This window comes from Hydra vulgaris, chromosome 13 (assembly GCF_038396675.1).
Source record: "Hydra vulgaris chromosome 13, alternate assembly HydraT2T_AEP".
Classification (NCBI taxonomy): domain Eukaryota; kingdom Metazoa; phylum Cnidaria; class Hydrozoa; order Anthoathecata; family Hydridae; genus Hydra; species Hydra vulgaris.
The window spans coordinates 19,019,362-19,033,270 of NC_088932.1; the positions used below are offsets into that span (position 1 = coordinate 19,019,362).

General features: G+C 27.0%; 2 protein-coding genes across 2 annotated transcripts in view; both read left to right on the top strand.

The window, feature by feature from the left end:
* The window catches only part of LOC100205849 (very-long-chain (3R)-3-hydroxyacyl-CoA dehydratase), a 35,391-nt gene extending 30,752 nt beyond the window's left edge, over window positions 1-4,639 (top strand). The window contains exon 12 of the mRNA XM_065816857.1: window positions 4,462-4,639. Within this exon, the coding sequence (XP_065672929.1) occupies window positions 4,462-4,541 (80 nt within the window). The 3' untranslated portion in view covers window positions 4,542-4,639. The remainder of the gene's footprint in view (window positions 1-4,461) is intronic.
* Window positions 4,640-9,682: 5,043 nt separating this feature from the next.
* The window catches only part of LOC100214782 (sorting nexin-2), a 33,107-nt gene continuing 28,880 nt past the window's right edge, over window positions 9,683-13,909 (top strand). The window contains exon 1 of the mRNA XM_065815397.1: window positions 9,683-9,923. Coding sequence (XP_065671469.1) covers window positions 9,723-9,923 — 201 coding nt within the window. The 5' untranslated portion in view covers window positions 9,683-9,722. The remainder of the gene's footprint in view (window positions 9,924-13,909) is intronic.

Sequence of the window (13,909 nt, forward strand, 5' to 3'; positions counted from 1 at the left end):
TGATTATATATACTATTGTTATACAATGAAATGTAGAATGTTATTTAATGCAAAAATATTTAAATTTTAAGTATTAAGCCACATTCTAAGCCACAAAAGCCAATTTTTTTACAGCGTACTTGAAATTTTTTAGCCTTGAAAGTTTTGTACATGTGAAAACATGACAAAACTTTCAAGGCTAAAAAATGACAATTTTTCAATATGACCAAGAAAACAGTTGTGAATTTAAAATAGCAATGTATACTGCATGCAGACAAAAAAATTTCGGAGCTTACAACGACTTCAAAGAAAATATTAGGAATATTTGAGCACTATAGTGATATTATAACTTTTTTTCAAAAATATTATATAATGCTTTTTCTAAATCATGAATAGTTGTAAACTTAATTTAGTAAAAATATTTGAATATTTTAAGACAATCAGACAAATAATTACTTTATAGAAATATAAAAAAACTATATATGATGTATAACTCTTTCTTTGAAGAAACAATTATCTATCACAATTAAAAGTGTACTAAAAATTTATAAATAGTTTTATTTTTTACACATTTAATATACAAGAAACAATAAAAGCATTTATTGAATAATACAATGTAGCAAAGTTTATAAATTTAAATTATTGTTGGTTGGCCATTTTAAGGAAGGAATCTGTTAAAAGTCTTTTTAAAGCATTATAATAGCATCATTAGCTTAGGCTCCTCTCTCAGAATTCTCATTTGTTTTATTTAAATTTAAGAACCAAACTTTAACTCTAAAGATATCTGACCAGAGCTTTTTGGGCTTGAATAAAGATTGATGTAGTTTTTCTAATCATGTTTCTCTCTCATTTTAAACATGTGACCAGAAGCAGCTAATAACTTAGTCATTTCTGACAATAATGGCTTTATTTTAATGTACCAAAAGTTTGACCTCTCTTACTGAAGGACAATTACCACACATTCCATGCTCTTATTGTCATAATCATATGGTGCCATAACTTTCCCATCAAAATGGAAAATGAGGAAGAGAATTTTGAAATTGCCTATTAGATTCACAATTCTTTCTATCATCTATAAGATCATAAAATATTTGTTCTTCACATTTTATTTTTCTATTCATGTCAAGAATATCAATTAGCTAAAACATGGTTATAGACATTCACAAGTTTATTTAGCTTCTTTGTGATGCCAATTATTCTAAGGACAAGCAATTTTTCTCAAAATGCTTTATGTCTTTTACTATTATTTGCTCTTGATGGCGGTACATAACAGGGCTTGATGTCAGTGCATAACATCACTTGATTGCAGTACATAACAGCACTTGATGATGATACATAACAGCAAATTTCGAATAATACAATTTTTATAACAATTCAACAGAAAACTCTAGAACTTTATTTTGCTTAGTCAGCGTATTTTTTAAACCAATAGAATTAGTTTTTTCAAAGATTTGGCGGGTTATTAGTGTTCATGGATATTCTTTTTAATTAGTTTTTAATTTTTAGTGTTCATGGATATTCTTTATTATTGTTTTGTATATGATGACTTATGTGGTAAATACTTATAGCTGCATTTAACAAAACTTATGTAAGTTTTTTCATGTTTAGCCACAATAAATCGGTATTTACCGAGCTGAAATGGTATTCACCAAACTTTTTAAAAACTTGCTTAGCTCAATTTAAGCAAGAAAAGTTAAATTTTAGCTATGAGCTGTCTTAACTTCACCGTAACGTTAAAATCACTAAATATTAGAAATTGTGAAATATTATTATGAATCATATAATGTCAAATTGATATAGAATCTTATTATAGATTATAATATATACAATTTATGTATATAACTTAATATATTTAAATTGTATATAGTATATAAAATTTAAATATATTAAGATCCTATTTTATGCTGTTATATTACTATTATAAGATAATAATTTGATAATTTTATACAAAAATATAACAATATTATTATGGTATTATAATATACGATGTTTAATTAATATAATTTATAATAATATGACATCTTAATTATCAAGATGTTATTAAGTTAATAAGTTATTAAATTATTATATATTTGTGCTAATTATTATATATTTCTGCTACAGCATGGGGCTCACAGTGGCTGGTGAACTTTAATTCAGATAAAACTCAATTTTTTGCAGCCAATCGTTATCCCAATAATTTAGATCTTCCTATATTTATGAATGGTAATGTACACAATGAGTCATCTACCCTTCATCTTTTAGGATTAACTCTTACTTACGATCTTTCTTGGAAACCATATATCTAATCCTTTGCAGAGTTAGCACCTGCTAAGGTTGTATCTCTTTATTGAGCTTGACACTTTCTTACTCTGGATTCTATTCTCTATCTCTATAAATCTCAAATTTGGCCTTATATGGAATACTGTTGCCATATCTGGGATGGATCTTTTAATGATGCCCTTTCTCTTTTGGACAAGGTGCAAAAATGCATTGTAAACATAGTTGGACTTGCTTTTGCAGCCAACCTCCAACTATTATCACATCGTCGTAATGTTGCTTTTCTTTCTCTTTTCTACAAATACTATAAAGGACACTGCTCTAAAGAGCTAGTGTCTCTTGTGCAATCTAACAAAATTCATTCTCGTGTTACTTGTCATTCAATTAAGTTTCATCCTTTTTCTGTGACTGTTCCTAAGTGCTAAGTTTTTTTCCTCGAACATCAGCTCTTTGGAATTCGCTTCCTTCATCTTGCTTTCGTGATTCATATAATTTGCAATCTTTTAAGTCGTCTGTCAATTGTTATCTTGCTCTACAATCTTCATTTTTTCTCTTCCAGTAACTTCCAACTCTAATAGTGGTTGCTTGCAGCCTTGTTGGAAGCAAAGATGTTTTTAAAAAAAAAAACTGAACGGTTTCCGTAACCTTAGTTGAGCTGTGTAAGAGTTACAAAAGTTTGGTGAATACGCACCCAGCTAATTTAAAAAACTAAATAATATTTTTCAATAAGTGTTTTATTTTCTGTATAGTATTTTTTTTTTTTTTGTCCTAATATTTTTTTAAATTATCTGATTATTTTTTATTAAACTTTTCTTAAAATGAAATTATACATATTGTGGAAAAGGTTTCATGGGAAAATAGACAATAGCATCTCCCTAATGAGCACACATGACAAAAATCATAAACGTTTTTTTTGTTTTGTCCAAGTTAGAAATTTTGTTAAAGAAGATAAGGGGTGGTGCATTTTAAAAAATTCAACTTCAGGTTAATATTAAAATGAGATGAGTTTCCCCTTTCAACCGAAAGATGATTATGATTGGTTAGTTCAAGTTCTTGCATTGTCTGTTTTTTTTTTTTTTTTTTTTTTTTTGCCATGTATTTTTATTTCAAAAAGGTGGCTTTAGAAGCCTGAAGTGTTCTAAAAGATTTTTTAATTTAGCCATTAGTTTCTCTATAAAACCAGTCTGAACCCTGTTAAATTAACTAAAGTAGATCCTAATTTCTTTATTTGGTGAACGGTCGGTATTAGGCGGAGCATTAATTTATTTTAAATATGAATTATTTTAAAATTGTAATTTTATAAATTGGTTTTAGAACATGCTAGTAGCAGCTAGACTTAATATTATTTTCTCTTAAATGAAAAAGAGACATCTGTTACCTGATTTTTTCGGAAATAGTTTTTTAGTGGATGCTTAGCTGAGCTTTATGATATCATTAGGTGATCCTTCCAATGTGGTAATTACTGATGATCAAATTTGTTTAAATATTAAATCATCTATATATTTATATACATCATATATAAATATATAGATGATTTAATATATATATATTAAATCATCTATATATTTATATATGATATATATGATATATATAGAAGTGACTTTAACTAATGAATTATTATACATTTTGTGCATAATGTTTCAGTTATTTGCGTGAATAATGCTTGATGATAAGCATATACCATTAGTTTCTTTTCGTTTGTCATCAATCTTCTATTCTTGCAAAAAAAATATATTTTAATGTTTTTCATAAAAATATTAAAATTGAATAAATCTCGGAAATATCAATAGGTTTTGATATTTTGCATAGTTATGCAATCGAAGCTTATATATATATATATATATATATATATATATATATATATATATATATATATATATATATATATATATATATATATATATATATATATATATATATATATATATATATATATATCTGTGTGTATAGAGAGAGAGAGAGAGCATGAGATAGAGAGAAAGAGAGAGAGGTTAAATATAGATATGTTTCCCAAGAAAATTTAATGAATTAATTCTAGAGAAATGTTTTTAATTGTGATGTTAATAATGATATTTTTGATTAAAGGGTGTTTTTACAGGTACCCAGTTTTTTGTTGTTGTTATTTTTTTTATCGGGTCCCTAAAGTTATTAAGTTGCTTCAAAACTTAATGCGGCACAATGTTTGATTTTTGATTTTTCTTATCCATTTAATATATTTTTTAGTTGCCGCATATATGCTGAAACATATGTGGATACTGAGATGTCGCAAAATTGGCGGTAAAAGAAAGGCAAAGATGCATTAGCATTGAAAAGAAGCAAAAATAAAATATTCAACTTTTTACGATAGATTTCGGCTGCGATTTTTTAAATATGTATATTTTGAATTTAAAAAAAAATAAAAGCAAGGACTATCTTGGATTTTATATTAGAATTTTCGATACATTGAAATGAATAATTTTTTCCAGTGTTCATTATTTATCTGTAACTAAAAAAAAATAACTATGTAAAAAATGCCTTATTGATGTTATTAATACTACTTCGATGTGTAAAAGAAATGAATTTATACTAAGAATTAAACATCTCGGATTTCCACATGATGTTAATGGTTGAAACCTGGTTTAAAATTAATTCTAATTATGAGCTACGAATCTGCACCGTTCATACATTTAAAACATTCTTTATTGTAAAAATGTAAGTAAAAGAGGCGGTGGAGTAGCAACTTACATATGAAATGATCCATGACATGAATCTTGCCAAATCAATGAACACTGATGTGATCATGCAAAAACTAGACAGAATCGGAAGGAGTGCATTAAAATTGCTTTTTAACCGTTCGAAACATTGCAAAAACTTTTCACTCTTTATTTAAAACTCAAGACATCAAAATGGGTATAAACCAAAATAGATAGTGCAATAATACCACAAAATGTAAACAGTGTAAGATAAAAAATTTATATAAAGTCCTAAAAAATGTTTTCGATATATTAAAGATTTTATTATATTGATGATTCTTAAAAAGTTTTCTTAAATTCTTATTTTTTTTTTTAAAATGAAAAAATTAGATCTTATCCCAAATATACGTGAATTAGGAGTTTAAAGATTACGAATATGGAAGGATTTAACGAAATAATAAATACTTTAAAATTAGCTATTTATTAGAAAACTTAAATAAAGTAAAGGTTGCTTTAGTTAAATTTATTTCAAAGGTGAAAAAAAAACTAAAACAATTGGTCGAAGTTATGGTATATTAAAATATATCATTGGCTTCAAAGAAATCTTATAACCAATAAAAATTGCTTTTTTGGTTCAGGAAGGCCTCAGAAACAATAGGGGTTTTTTTGAGAGCAAAGCAAAAGGATAAAAGATCAAGCCCCTGAACACCACGAAGCTCTATTTTTAGTTTCTTCAAAAAGTATAAACGCTTATTAGTAATATGTTCATATTCATATAGTAATATGTCCTTATTAGTAATATGTCCAATGTTTTAGAGATCAAAAAGATTGATGACACTTTGGATAAAACTTTTCCTATATAATATGAGTGTAAAGAAAGATCTTACATTAAAAATTATCTCAGCAATAAACAATACCAAATGATCAAAAACTTGTACTCTGGCGTTGTACATAATGTACATACTTATCTTACCTTGCACGATATTTTTGTGGAAAAATTGAAATGCAATTATAAAAATATACATTTTTCTGAGATTTCTGCAAAGCGTACTCTTCAAATATAAGATATCTGAAATGATTGATTTGTAATACATAGAAATACACGACAATATAAAACGGAACGTGGTCAATTAGCGAAACAATCGGAGATTTTTTATATGGAAAGATTGGTTTTGATGGAGCCAAAGTATTTATAAGCATAAGTATGATACAAACAATATAATTATATAACTCTTATAAGAAAGCCTTTCAGTATAGCTTTTGTGGATTGAATGCTTAAAAATAAAAGGTGCCAGAATTTATAAAAACGGAAATCCTTCGAGTTGTCTTTTTTTCAAGATCTTTTTATATACAATATAAAAAAGAGGTTACAATATTATCCAGAGAAGAAGAAACAGATCTAAAAAATTAACTAAAAACTTTGTGCAAAGTTTTAAATATTGGTGACCTTTATTATCAGCTATAGGATTGATCTTTCTATGTTTGATAATAAAGTGGTTAACCCACTTACAGAATCAAAATCCACTCAATCATGCAATGAGTGCAATGCTAAACCCAACGGAATAAATAGTATTGATTTAGTAAAAGCAAAAGTGAAAAATGAGTCAGTTTTGGCGCTCAGAGTTTCAGCTTTGCTGGGTAAAGTGCTTGTAGTTTATTTTTTCTTTGAGTTATAAAATAGAAACTAAAAAGTACAAGACAAAAATAGTCGAGGAGAAATTATTTGTAACCTTAAGAAAGAAAGAGATTCAGTTACTTTTCAGAGAGCGACTAAATCTATCTGTTGGGATATTAAAAGCTGGGTTTGGCAATAGCAATGACGGCAATACTGCCAGAAGAGCACTTAAAAATCATGAAATTTTTTCTGAAATTACTAAAGTTATTTGTCACATAAATAAAAAATTGTATAATATTCTCATGACCATTTCTTGTGAATATTTTATGACTATCAATGAATTAGATTTATACTGCACTGAAACAGTTAAACGTATAGTAAGTTTATACGACTGGTTTGTTATACCCCCGACTGTACTCAAACTTCAACTGCATAATCCTTCTATATCACATAAACTACCTCTATCTATTGGGTCATATTCGGAAGAAGCACTGGAGAGTTTAAATAAACAGTTAAGAAATTCTTGACTTAGGCATACGGCAAAAATTTCAGCTCAAACACTTTGATGAATCAGATGCACTATCGTCTAGTAAGATCAGATCCAAAGTTATCAAGAATATCTTTTGTAAAACAAATATTTTTGAGGAAAATTGTTACTACATAATTGTTCTGTACATCCTTTGGAAATGGTTTTTAAAGGATGCATATTAGGTAGAGTATTAAAATAATGAGTTTGGGTTAAAGACTTCAAAACTTTAACTAAAATTATTTTTGCGTGTGTAGTCTCAACTGAACGCAGACATGAACGCGTATGCGCGCATTTTAAGCATCAAAGCTGCTTGCAAAAAATATTTTTATTAACAAATTTGTCTAAATTTTTGACCCAAAAATTCATTATTTTAACATATAACTTTAGAGTTATATGTTAAAATAATGTTATATTTTATTGAGTTCTTGTCGTTTTTTGATCGTCTTGAGTATTGAGTAAAATTGTACCCCGACCTTTACCGAAAGATTCATACCAAATGTATTATTTCCACTCTTATAGACTTTGACTATACCTGTATAAGTAGAATTCATTTACCAGTTATAATCTAAATGTATTTATTTAACCGTAAAGTTGAAAAAAATACAGATTTATTTATAACTTTACAAAATTAGGTTCGGTGTCATTCATATAGTTAAAAACTAGTCATTGGAGTGACACCTTAATAAAACGAATAAATAAAGCAAAAAACAAAAAAAGTAATAGTATAGATAGTGACCAAAAAAATCTTAATAAAAAAAGGAACAATAATATTAAAAAAGCCAGACAAATAACACAAAAAAAAGAAAAAGTGAATGAGGTGACATAAAAGATAAGGAATGAATAATACAACGTCTAATAATCAAAAGAATGATAGAAAAGAAAAAAAAAACAAAAGGATATATTTAAATATTATGAGACAAAAAATATGAAATCACTAGAATAACACCAACAAATATAAAACGCAACAATAATAAAAAAAATTAGCAAAAACACTGTAAAAAAAAAAGCACGACAATATAAATAATACACGTATGAACAGGTAAATATATACGTTGCACAAAATTACCCGATTGGATAAACAAAACATAGAAATACACGACAATATAAAAAATACCCGACATTATAAACAATACACAAAAATACACGACAATGTAAACAAGGCAAACAACATAAATCAATAAAACTTTATAATTGTTCTTTTTGTTTTCTTTTAATAAGGTTTTTATTTTCGAATATATAACGAAAATTTTTTTTTTTAACTTTGCTTTTAGTTGTTTGGCTTATTTAATGTTTTTCTTCAATTTTTATTTTTTAATATTTTAATTATTTTCACTTCATTAGTATCTTTTTTAAATCTTCTATTCTAAACAATTTTTACTTGTTTTTCTTTACCCTATTTTATATATGTTTAATTTTTGTTATGATGAATAAAGTAATTGTTAATGAATACCTTTTTATATAATACAATTAAAAAACTATTACTTTAACATGTTTTTGGTAGTTGCGGTATCCACACCTTGAATCATTATATAATACGGTTTATATTTATATTATATTAATTTGTTATATAATATGAATTTATTTTGTTTGTAAAAAGTTATTAACGTATATATTTTTCAAAAATTAGTTGGAAATAATTTTTCAAGACCATTTTTTTCAAGAAAATTTTTCAATTCTATAAGTTGTTTTTATTATTAGCGGAGTGTAATTTTATGGTAAGTTTTATTACTCTTTAGCATGTAGAAAACATACAAATTTTAGTATAATAATAGCTGAGAACAAAAATTAAATGTAAAAACTTTTTATATCTAATATTTTAATTAGCAGTTAAACAAAGGACAAACTAAGAAATAAATAAATTTATTTCATTATAAAATTAATTTAATATAGTATAAATCAATGATTTACAATAGTATAAATCAAATGATTAAACTTGATTATGAATTTTGTTCATGGATTCAAAAAAATTAGCACAAAGCTCCTTTTAAGAATGTAGTGAAGTATTATTTTCCCAGTAAAAAATCTTTTAAGATAAACTGCAAAAGTTGAATAATGTCAAATTTTATTTTATTACTTAATTTGTATTTGCATCAGTTTAAATTTTACACTTTTTTTTACAACATTTTTGTTGTGGATTTGCAGTGGATCTTTATCGGCAATAGGAGTGGTTTTTCAGCGTTTTGCTCATCGGTTACATAGTGGACCATTAATAGCATCCGCTATAAGTGGTCAGCCAATAACTTTCCAACATGTGATCTAATGGCTAGTCATTGGCGAGACACTTTGGCGGCTGCCGCAGATGGTTTTATCAGAATTATTAGAAAAAATGTTTCAAAGCATATTATGTTTTAAAAAAAAACTGTAATCTTAAAACGTAGTGTGCCTAATGTCACGTTTGTAAAATGAGGTTATTGAAGTTTTTGATTAATTTTATTTTTTGATCATTTTAAATTAATAAAAAAAAACTTATTTTGTAAGTGACTATGAAATAAGTTCTGGGGAAGTTAATTTTTTTCTCCAAGTGATTTCTTTAAAATACTTTAGATTTAGATTTGCAATTGCGTGTAGGTTGCGTACCCAACTGATTATTCGGTTGAATATTCATCAGATAACATTGTAATTTAAAGTCAAAATTTTATTTACTCACGTGACCTTAAAGGCTTGCGAAATGGCGGACGACGATGAGCATGATATTTTTGGTTCAAATATTAATAAAACGACTCCCAAAAACGAACTCGATGATAATTTAGTAAATGAAAATCAAAGCTCACAAATTTCTATAAGCGAAGAAAGTAAGCCTATACTAGATACAAAAACTCCTACCATAGACAGTTTTAGTCAAAAAAATGACAAAAACAAAGACGAAGAGGTAAAATTGTCACATTTATGTTTTGCTTATATTGTTTAACTTTCATAATTTTGTTTAAATAAATAAATTTGTTTTAGATTAAAAAAAAAAAAAATGATTTTTAAGTTATTTTACTGATAATTTTTTTAAATTACATACTTTAATATCTTTAATGGTTAATAATTTTGATTTACAAAGGTCTTTCAGCGTATTATTTTATTTTTTTCACGTTAAATTCTAAAAATTATAGAACTGTATTTTAGTACGTTTTATAAACATTCACCTACTCTTTTCTTTCTCTTTAATCCTAGTATAGTAATTTTTTTATTTTTACCCAATCTATTTTACTTAAATAAATAACTTATAAACACCAAACTTTTTTTGTCTTTTGTACTTTTTTAAATTTTGTATTATTAATTTTATCTACTTGAATTTTTTAAGTTCAAGTGAAAAAATTGTTATGATAATAAATAAATAAAAACTGAGTTAATTTTAAAATTGCAACTATTGGAAAGTGCATATTCTGTCAGTTCGGTTTTTTCACTTATTAAGAGTAATTGTTAAGAGACAAGTTTTAATGCAAAAAATGCATTGTTGATAAATTTTTTTTGTGCTAGAGTTTTAAATAAAAAGTTTACATCATGTAATGTACTGATGAAATATAATGATTAAGTATAAACTACTTACTAGTTTTAATTATTCCTAAAAAAAGTAAACTAATGCAGATGATGTGATAAATCCTTCATTCAGATGATGTAATCCATCCAGTCGGCGTGATGTCACTCTGTATTAAAAATATTGTTTTAAAATTAACCATCTTGAATTCGGGGAAAACAAACTAAAAAATCAGTTGTTGAGTTTTTTTTTTTTAAATCCTAAAAAGTTGTTGTGCAGTTGGTTTCACTAACAAAATAAAATAAAAAATTAAAACTTAAGTATTCCTAAAGATGAAGTACTTAAAAGAAAGTGGTTGAATTTGATAAATCGTGCTGTAGAAAGTAGTGCATGTAGTAAGCAATGGTTTCCTTAAATCTTGTAATGTTTATGTTTGTTCGGCACACTTTATTACTGGTGGGTTACTTTTAATTTATATCTTAATTTATTACTGGTAAATAAATATCAAAATATCAGTACTTTTTATACCCTATAACAACAAAAATAATATGTAGACAGCAATGTAAGGCGTCATTTTATTTAAACAGAGATCTAAAAGTATGTAAAAATAAAGTAAAATCACCTAAAAGACTTATATTTGCAGACATCTATTTACTGTTTCTGTTGAATTACTTTTAAAGTAATTGTAGGACAAAAAGTTGTTGTTAAGAAATGTTTTCTTAACTTTGCATATAAGAAAGAATTTTTTTTTCCCCTCATTCAATATGGTTACTTTTGATTTCGCGATATAGTCACGTGATTCCGACTGGGTGGATGAATCCTGCAGTGAATTTTTTCATACATATTCTGCTAAACTCTAAATGTTACTTTACCTAGATTTTTGCTTATTTATAATTATGTATAAAATGATTAGTTCAATAGCCACATTAATTTCATCATACTAAAATAGTTAAGGGTTAAGCAGGGGTTAAAGTAGAATGGTAAAACTACTTTTTTTTTTTTGTTCACACTTATTTGATTATATCAAATGCTTAAATTAAATGCTTATATTAAGGAAAAATAGTTTGAAATAAAGCTAAGTTCTGGTGTACAAACAGAAATGTAATAACATAAACAAGAAATAATTGTATTCAATATTATCAAAGTGTTATGATTATTTTTAAACACTATTGCAATATTCAAAAATGATTTTATTCCTGGTAATTTATTTACTTTTCTACATGGTCTTACCTTGCAATCAGCTGTTTGTCTACCAAAATTCACTCATTCTTTTGCATACTCCTTTAGTTGAAATTCTTTTTTATTCTTTAATAGAGGACCTTTAATGCTGATGAACATCAATGATAATGTATTTTTGCTATTGATCTTGGTGGAATAAATTGATTATTTATGAAATAAAGTAAGCGTTACATAATTTATGGATGATCTCATTTGAAAAAACCTAAAAAAACATGATAGTGGAATGGTTGCATAAAAAAATAAAGAAAAGCGGAATAATTTCGTGATTTGTTGACTAAAGAGAAACAGTGTTCCTCTGCTTTCCCCATTACTTTAACCCCTGGGGTTAAGAAGATACATTGATGTTTGGGTCTAGGTTTGCAGTATCTCTTAAAAAACAGCTCTGCCTTAATGATATTTTTGGGAAAATTGTGTTTTCTATATATCCATGGAAACATTAAAATTTAAAACTAAAAAACTTTCAAATGGTTTGTACTGTTAATGAGTAAGATTTTTTATTTCTTCTGAAAAGTGTGCTTCTTTTCATTCAAGTGTTGTCATTCCTAATTATAGCAAAAAATATTTCTTTTTTTTCTTTTTGTGAAAATGTTAGTATAAAACAAATTAATATATATATATATATATATATATATATATATATATATATATATATATATATATATATATATATATATATATATATATATATATATATATATATATATAACGACATAGAAATAAGAGGGTTAATATAAGAAAACCTAGATTCTCAATCAATGTATGTGCTGAAGTCCCATAGATATGGCTGTTTCAATATTAAGTTTTTTTGTTTTTTTTTTTATTTTTAAACATCTTCGCTTCCAACAAGGCTGCAAGCAGCCACTAATTAAAGTTGGAAGTTACTGTAAGAGAAAAGATGAAGATTGTAGAGCAAGATAACGATTGACGAACGATTTAAAAGATTGCAAATTATATGAATCTGGAAAGCAAGATGAAGGAAGCGAATTCCAAAGAAATGATGTTCGAGGAAAAAAACTAGACAAATAAGCGTTTTTGGAGCACTTAAGAACAGTCACAGAAAAAGGATGACACTTGATTGAATGACGAGTAACACGAGAATGAATTTTAGTAGATGGCCAAGAGACGCTAGCTCTTTCGAGCAGTGCCCATTATAGCATTTGTAGAAAAGAGAAAGAGAAGCAACATTACGATGATGTGATAATGGTTGAAGGTTGGCTGCAAGAGCAGGTCCAACTATGTTTACATTGTGTTTTTGCACCTTGTCTAAAAGAGAAAGGGCATCATTAGAAGATCCGCCCCAGATATGGCAACAGTATTCCATACAAGGCCGGATTTGAGATTTATAGAGGTAGAGAATAGAATCCAGAGTAAGAAAGTGGCGAGCTCGATAAAGAGATGCAACCTTAGCAGATGCTAATTTTGCAACCGATTTGATATATGGTTTCCAAGAAAGATTGGAAGTAAGAGTTAATCCTAGAAGATGAAGAGTAGGTGACTCATCGAGTACATCATCGTTCATAAATATAGGAAGATCTAAATTATTGCGATAACGATTGGCTGAAAAAAATTGAGTTTTACTTGAATTAAAGTTCACCAGCCACTGTGAGCCCCATGCTGTAGCAGAAGTGAGATCTTTTTCAAGCTCAAATGCCCCCTCCAGGCAATCAGAGGGTGTTGGTTTCTTATCACGACAAGAATAAATGGTAGTATCATCAGTAAACAATGCCACCTTAGATGTGAGAATATCTGGAAGATCGTTAATGTAAATTAAAAAGAGTATAGGGCCAAGGATAGAACCTTGAGGAACCCCTGAAGTTACAGAATAAGAAGAAGAGTGTTGTCCATCGAGGACAACTTTTATGCTACGATTGGAAAGGAAGGATTCAATGATCTTAAAGATGTTGCCGGATACACCATAAGAAGAAAGCTTATGAAGAAGACCAGCATGCCAAACTTTAAGTCATCAACAACATGCCAAAGTCAACAACAGCATGCCAAACTTTAAGTCATCAACAACATTTTATGAAAAGCCTAGTACAAAAAGATTTTTGTGTATATTTATATGCATGCGTGTGTGTGTGTTTACATAACATAAATTTCAAAGTAATTTGAAAATTTCTGTTCTCTTACTAAATGTTTTATGATCTTAGATG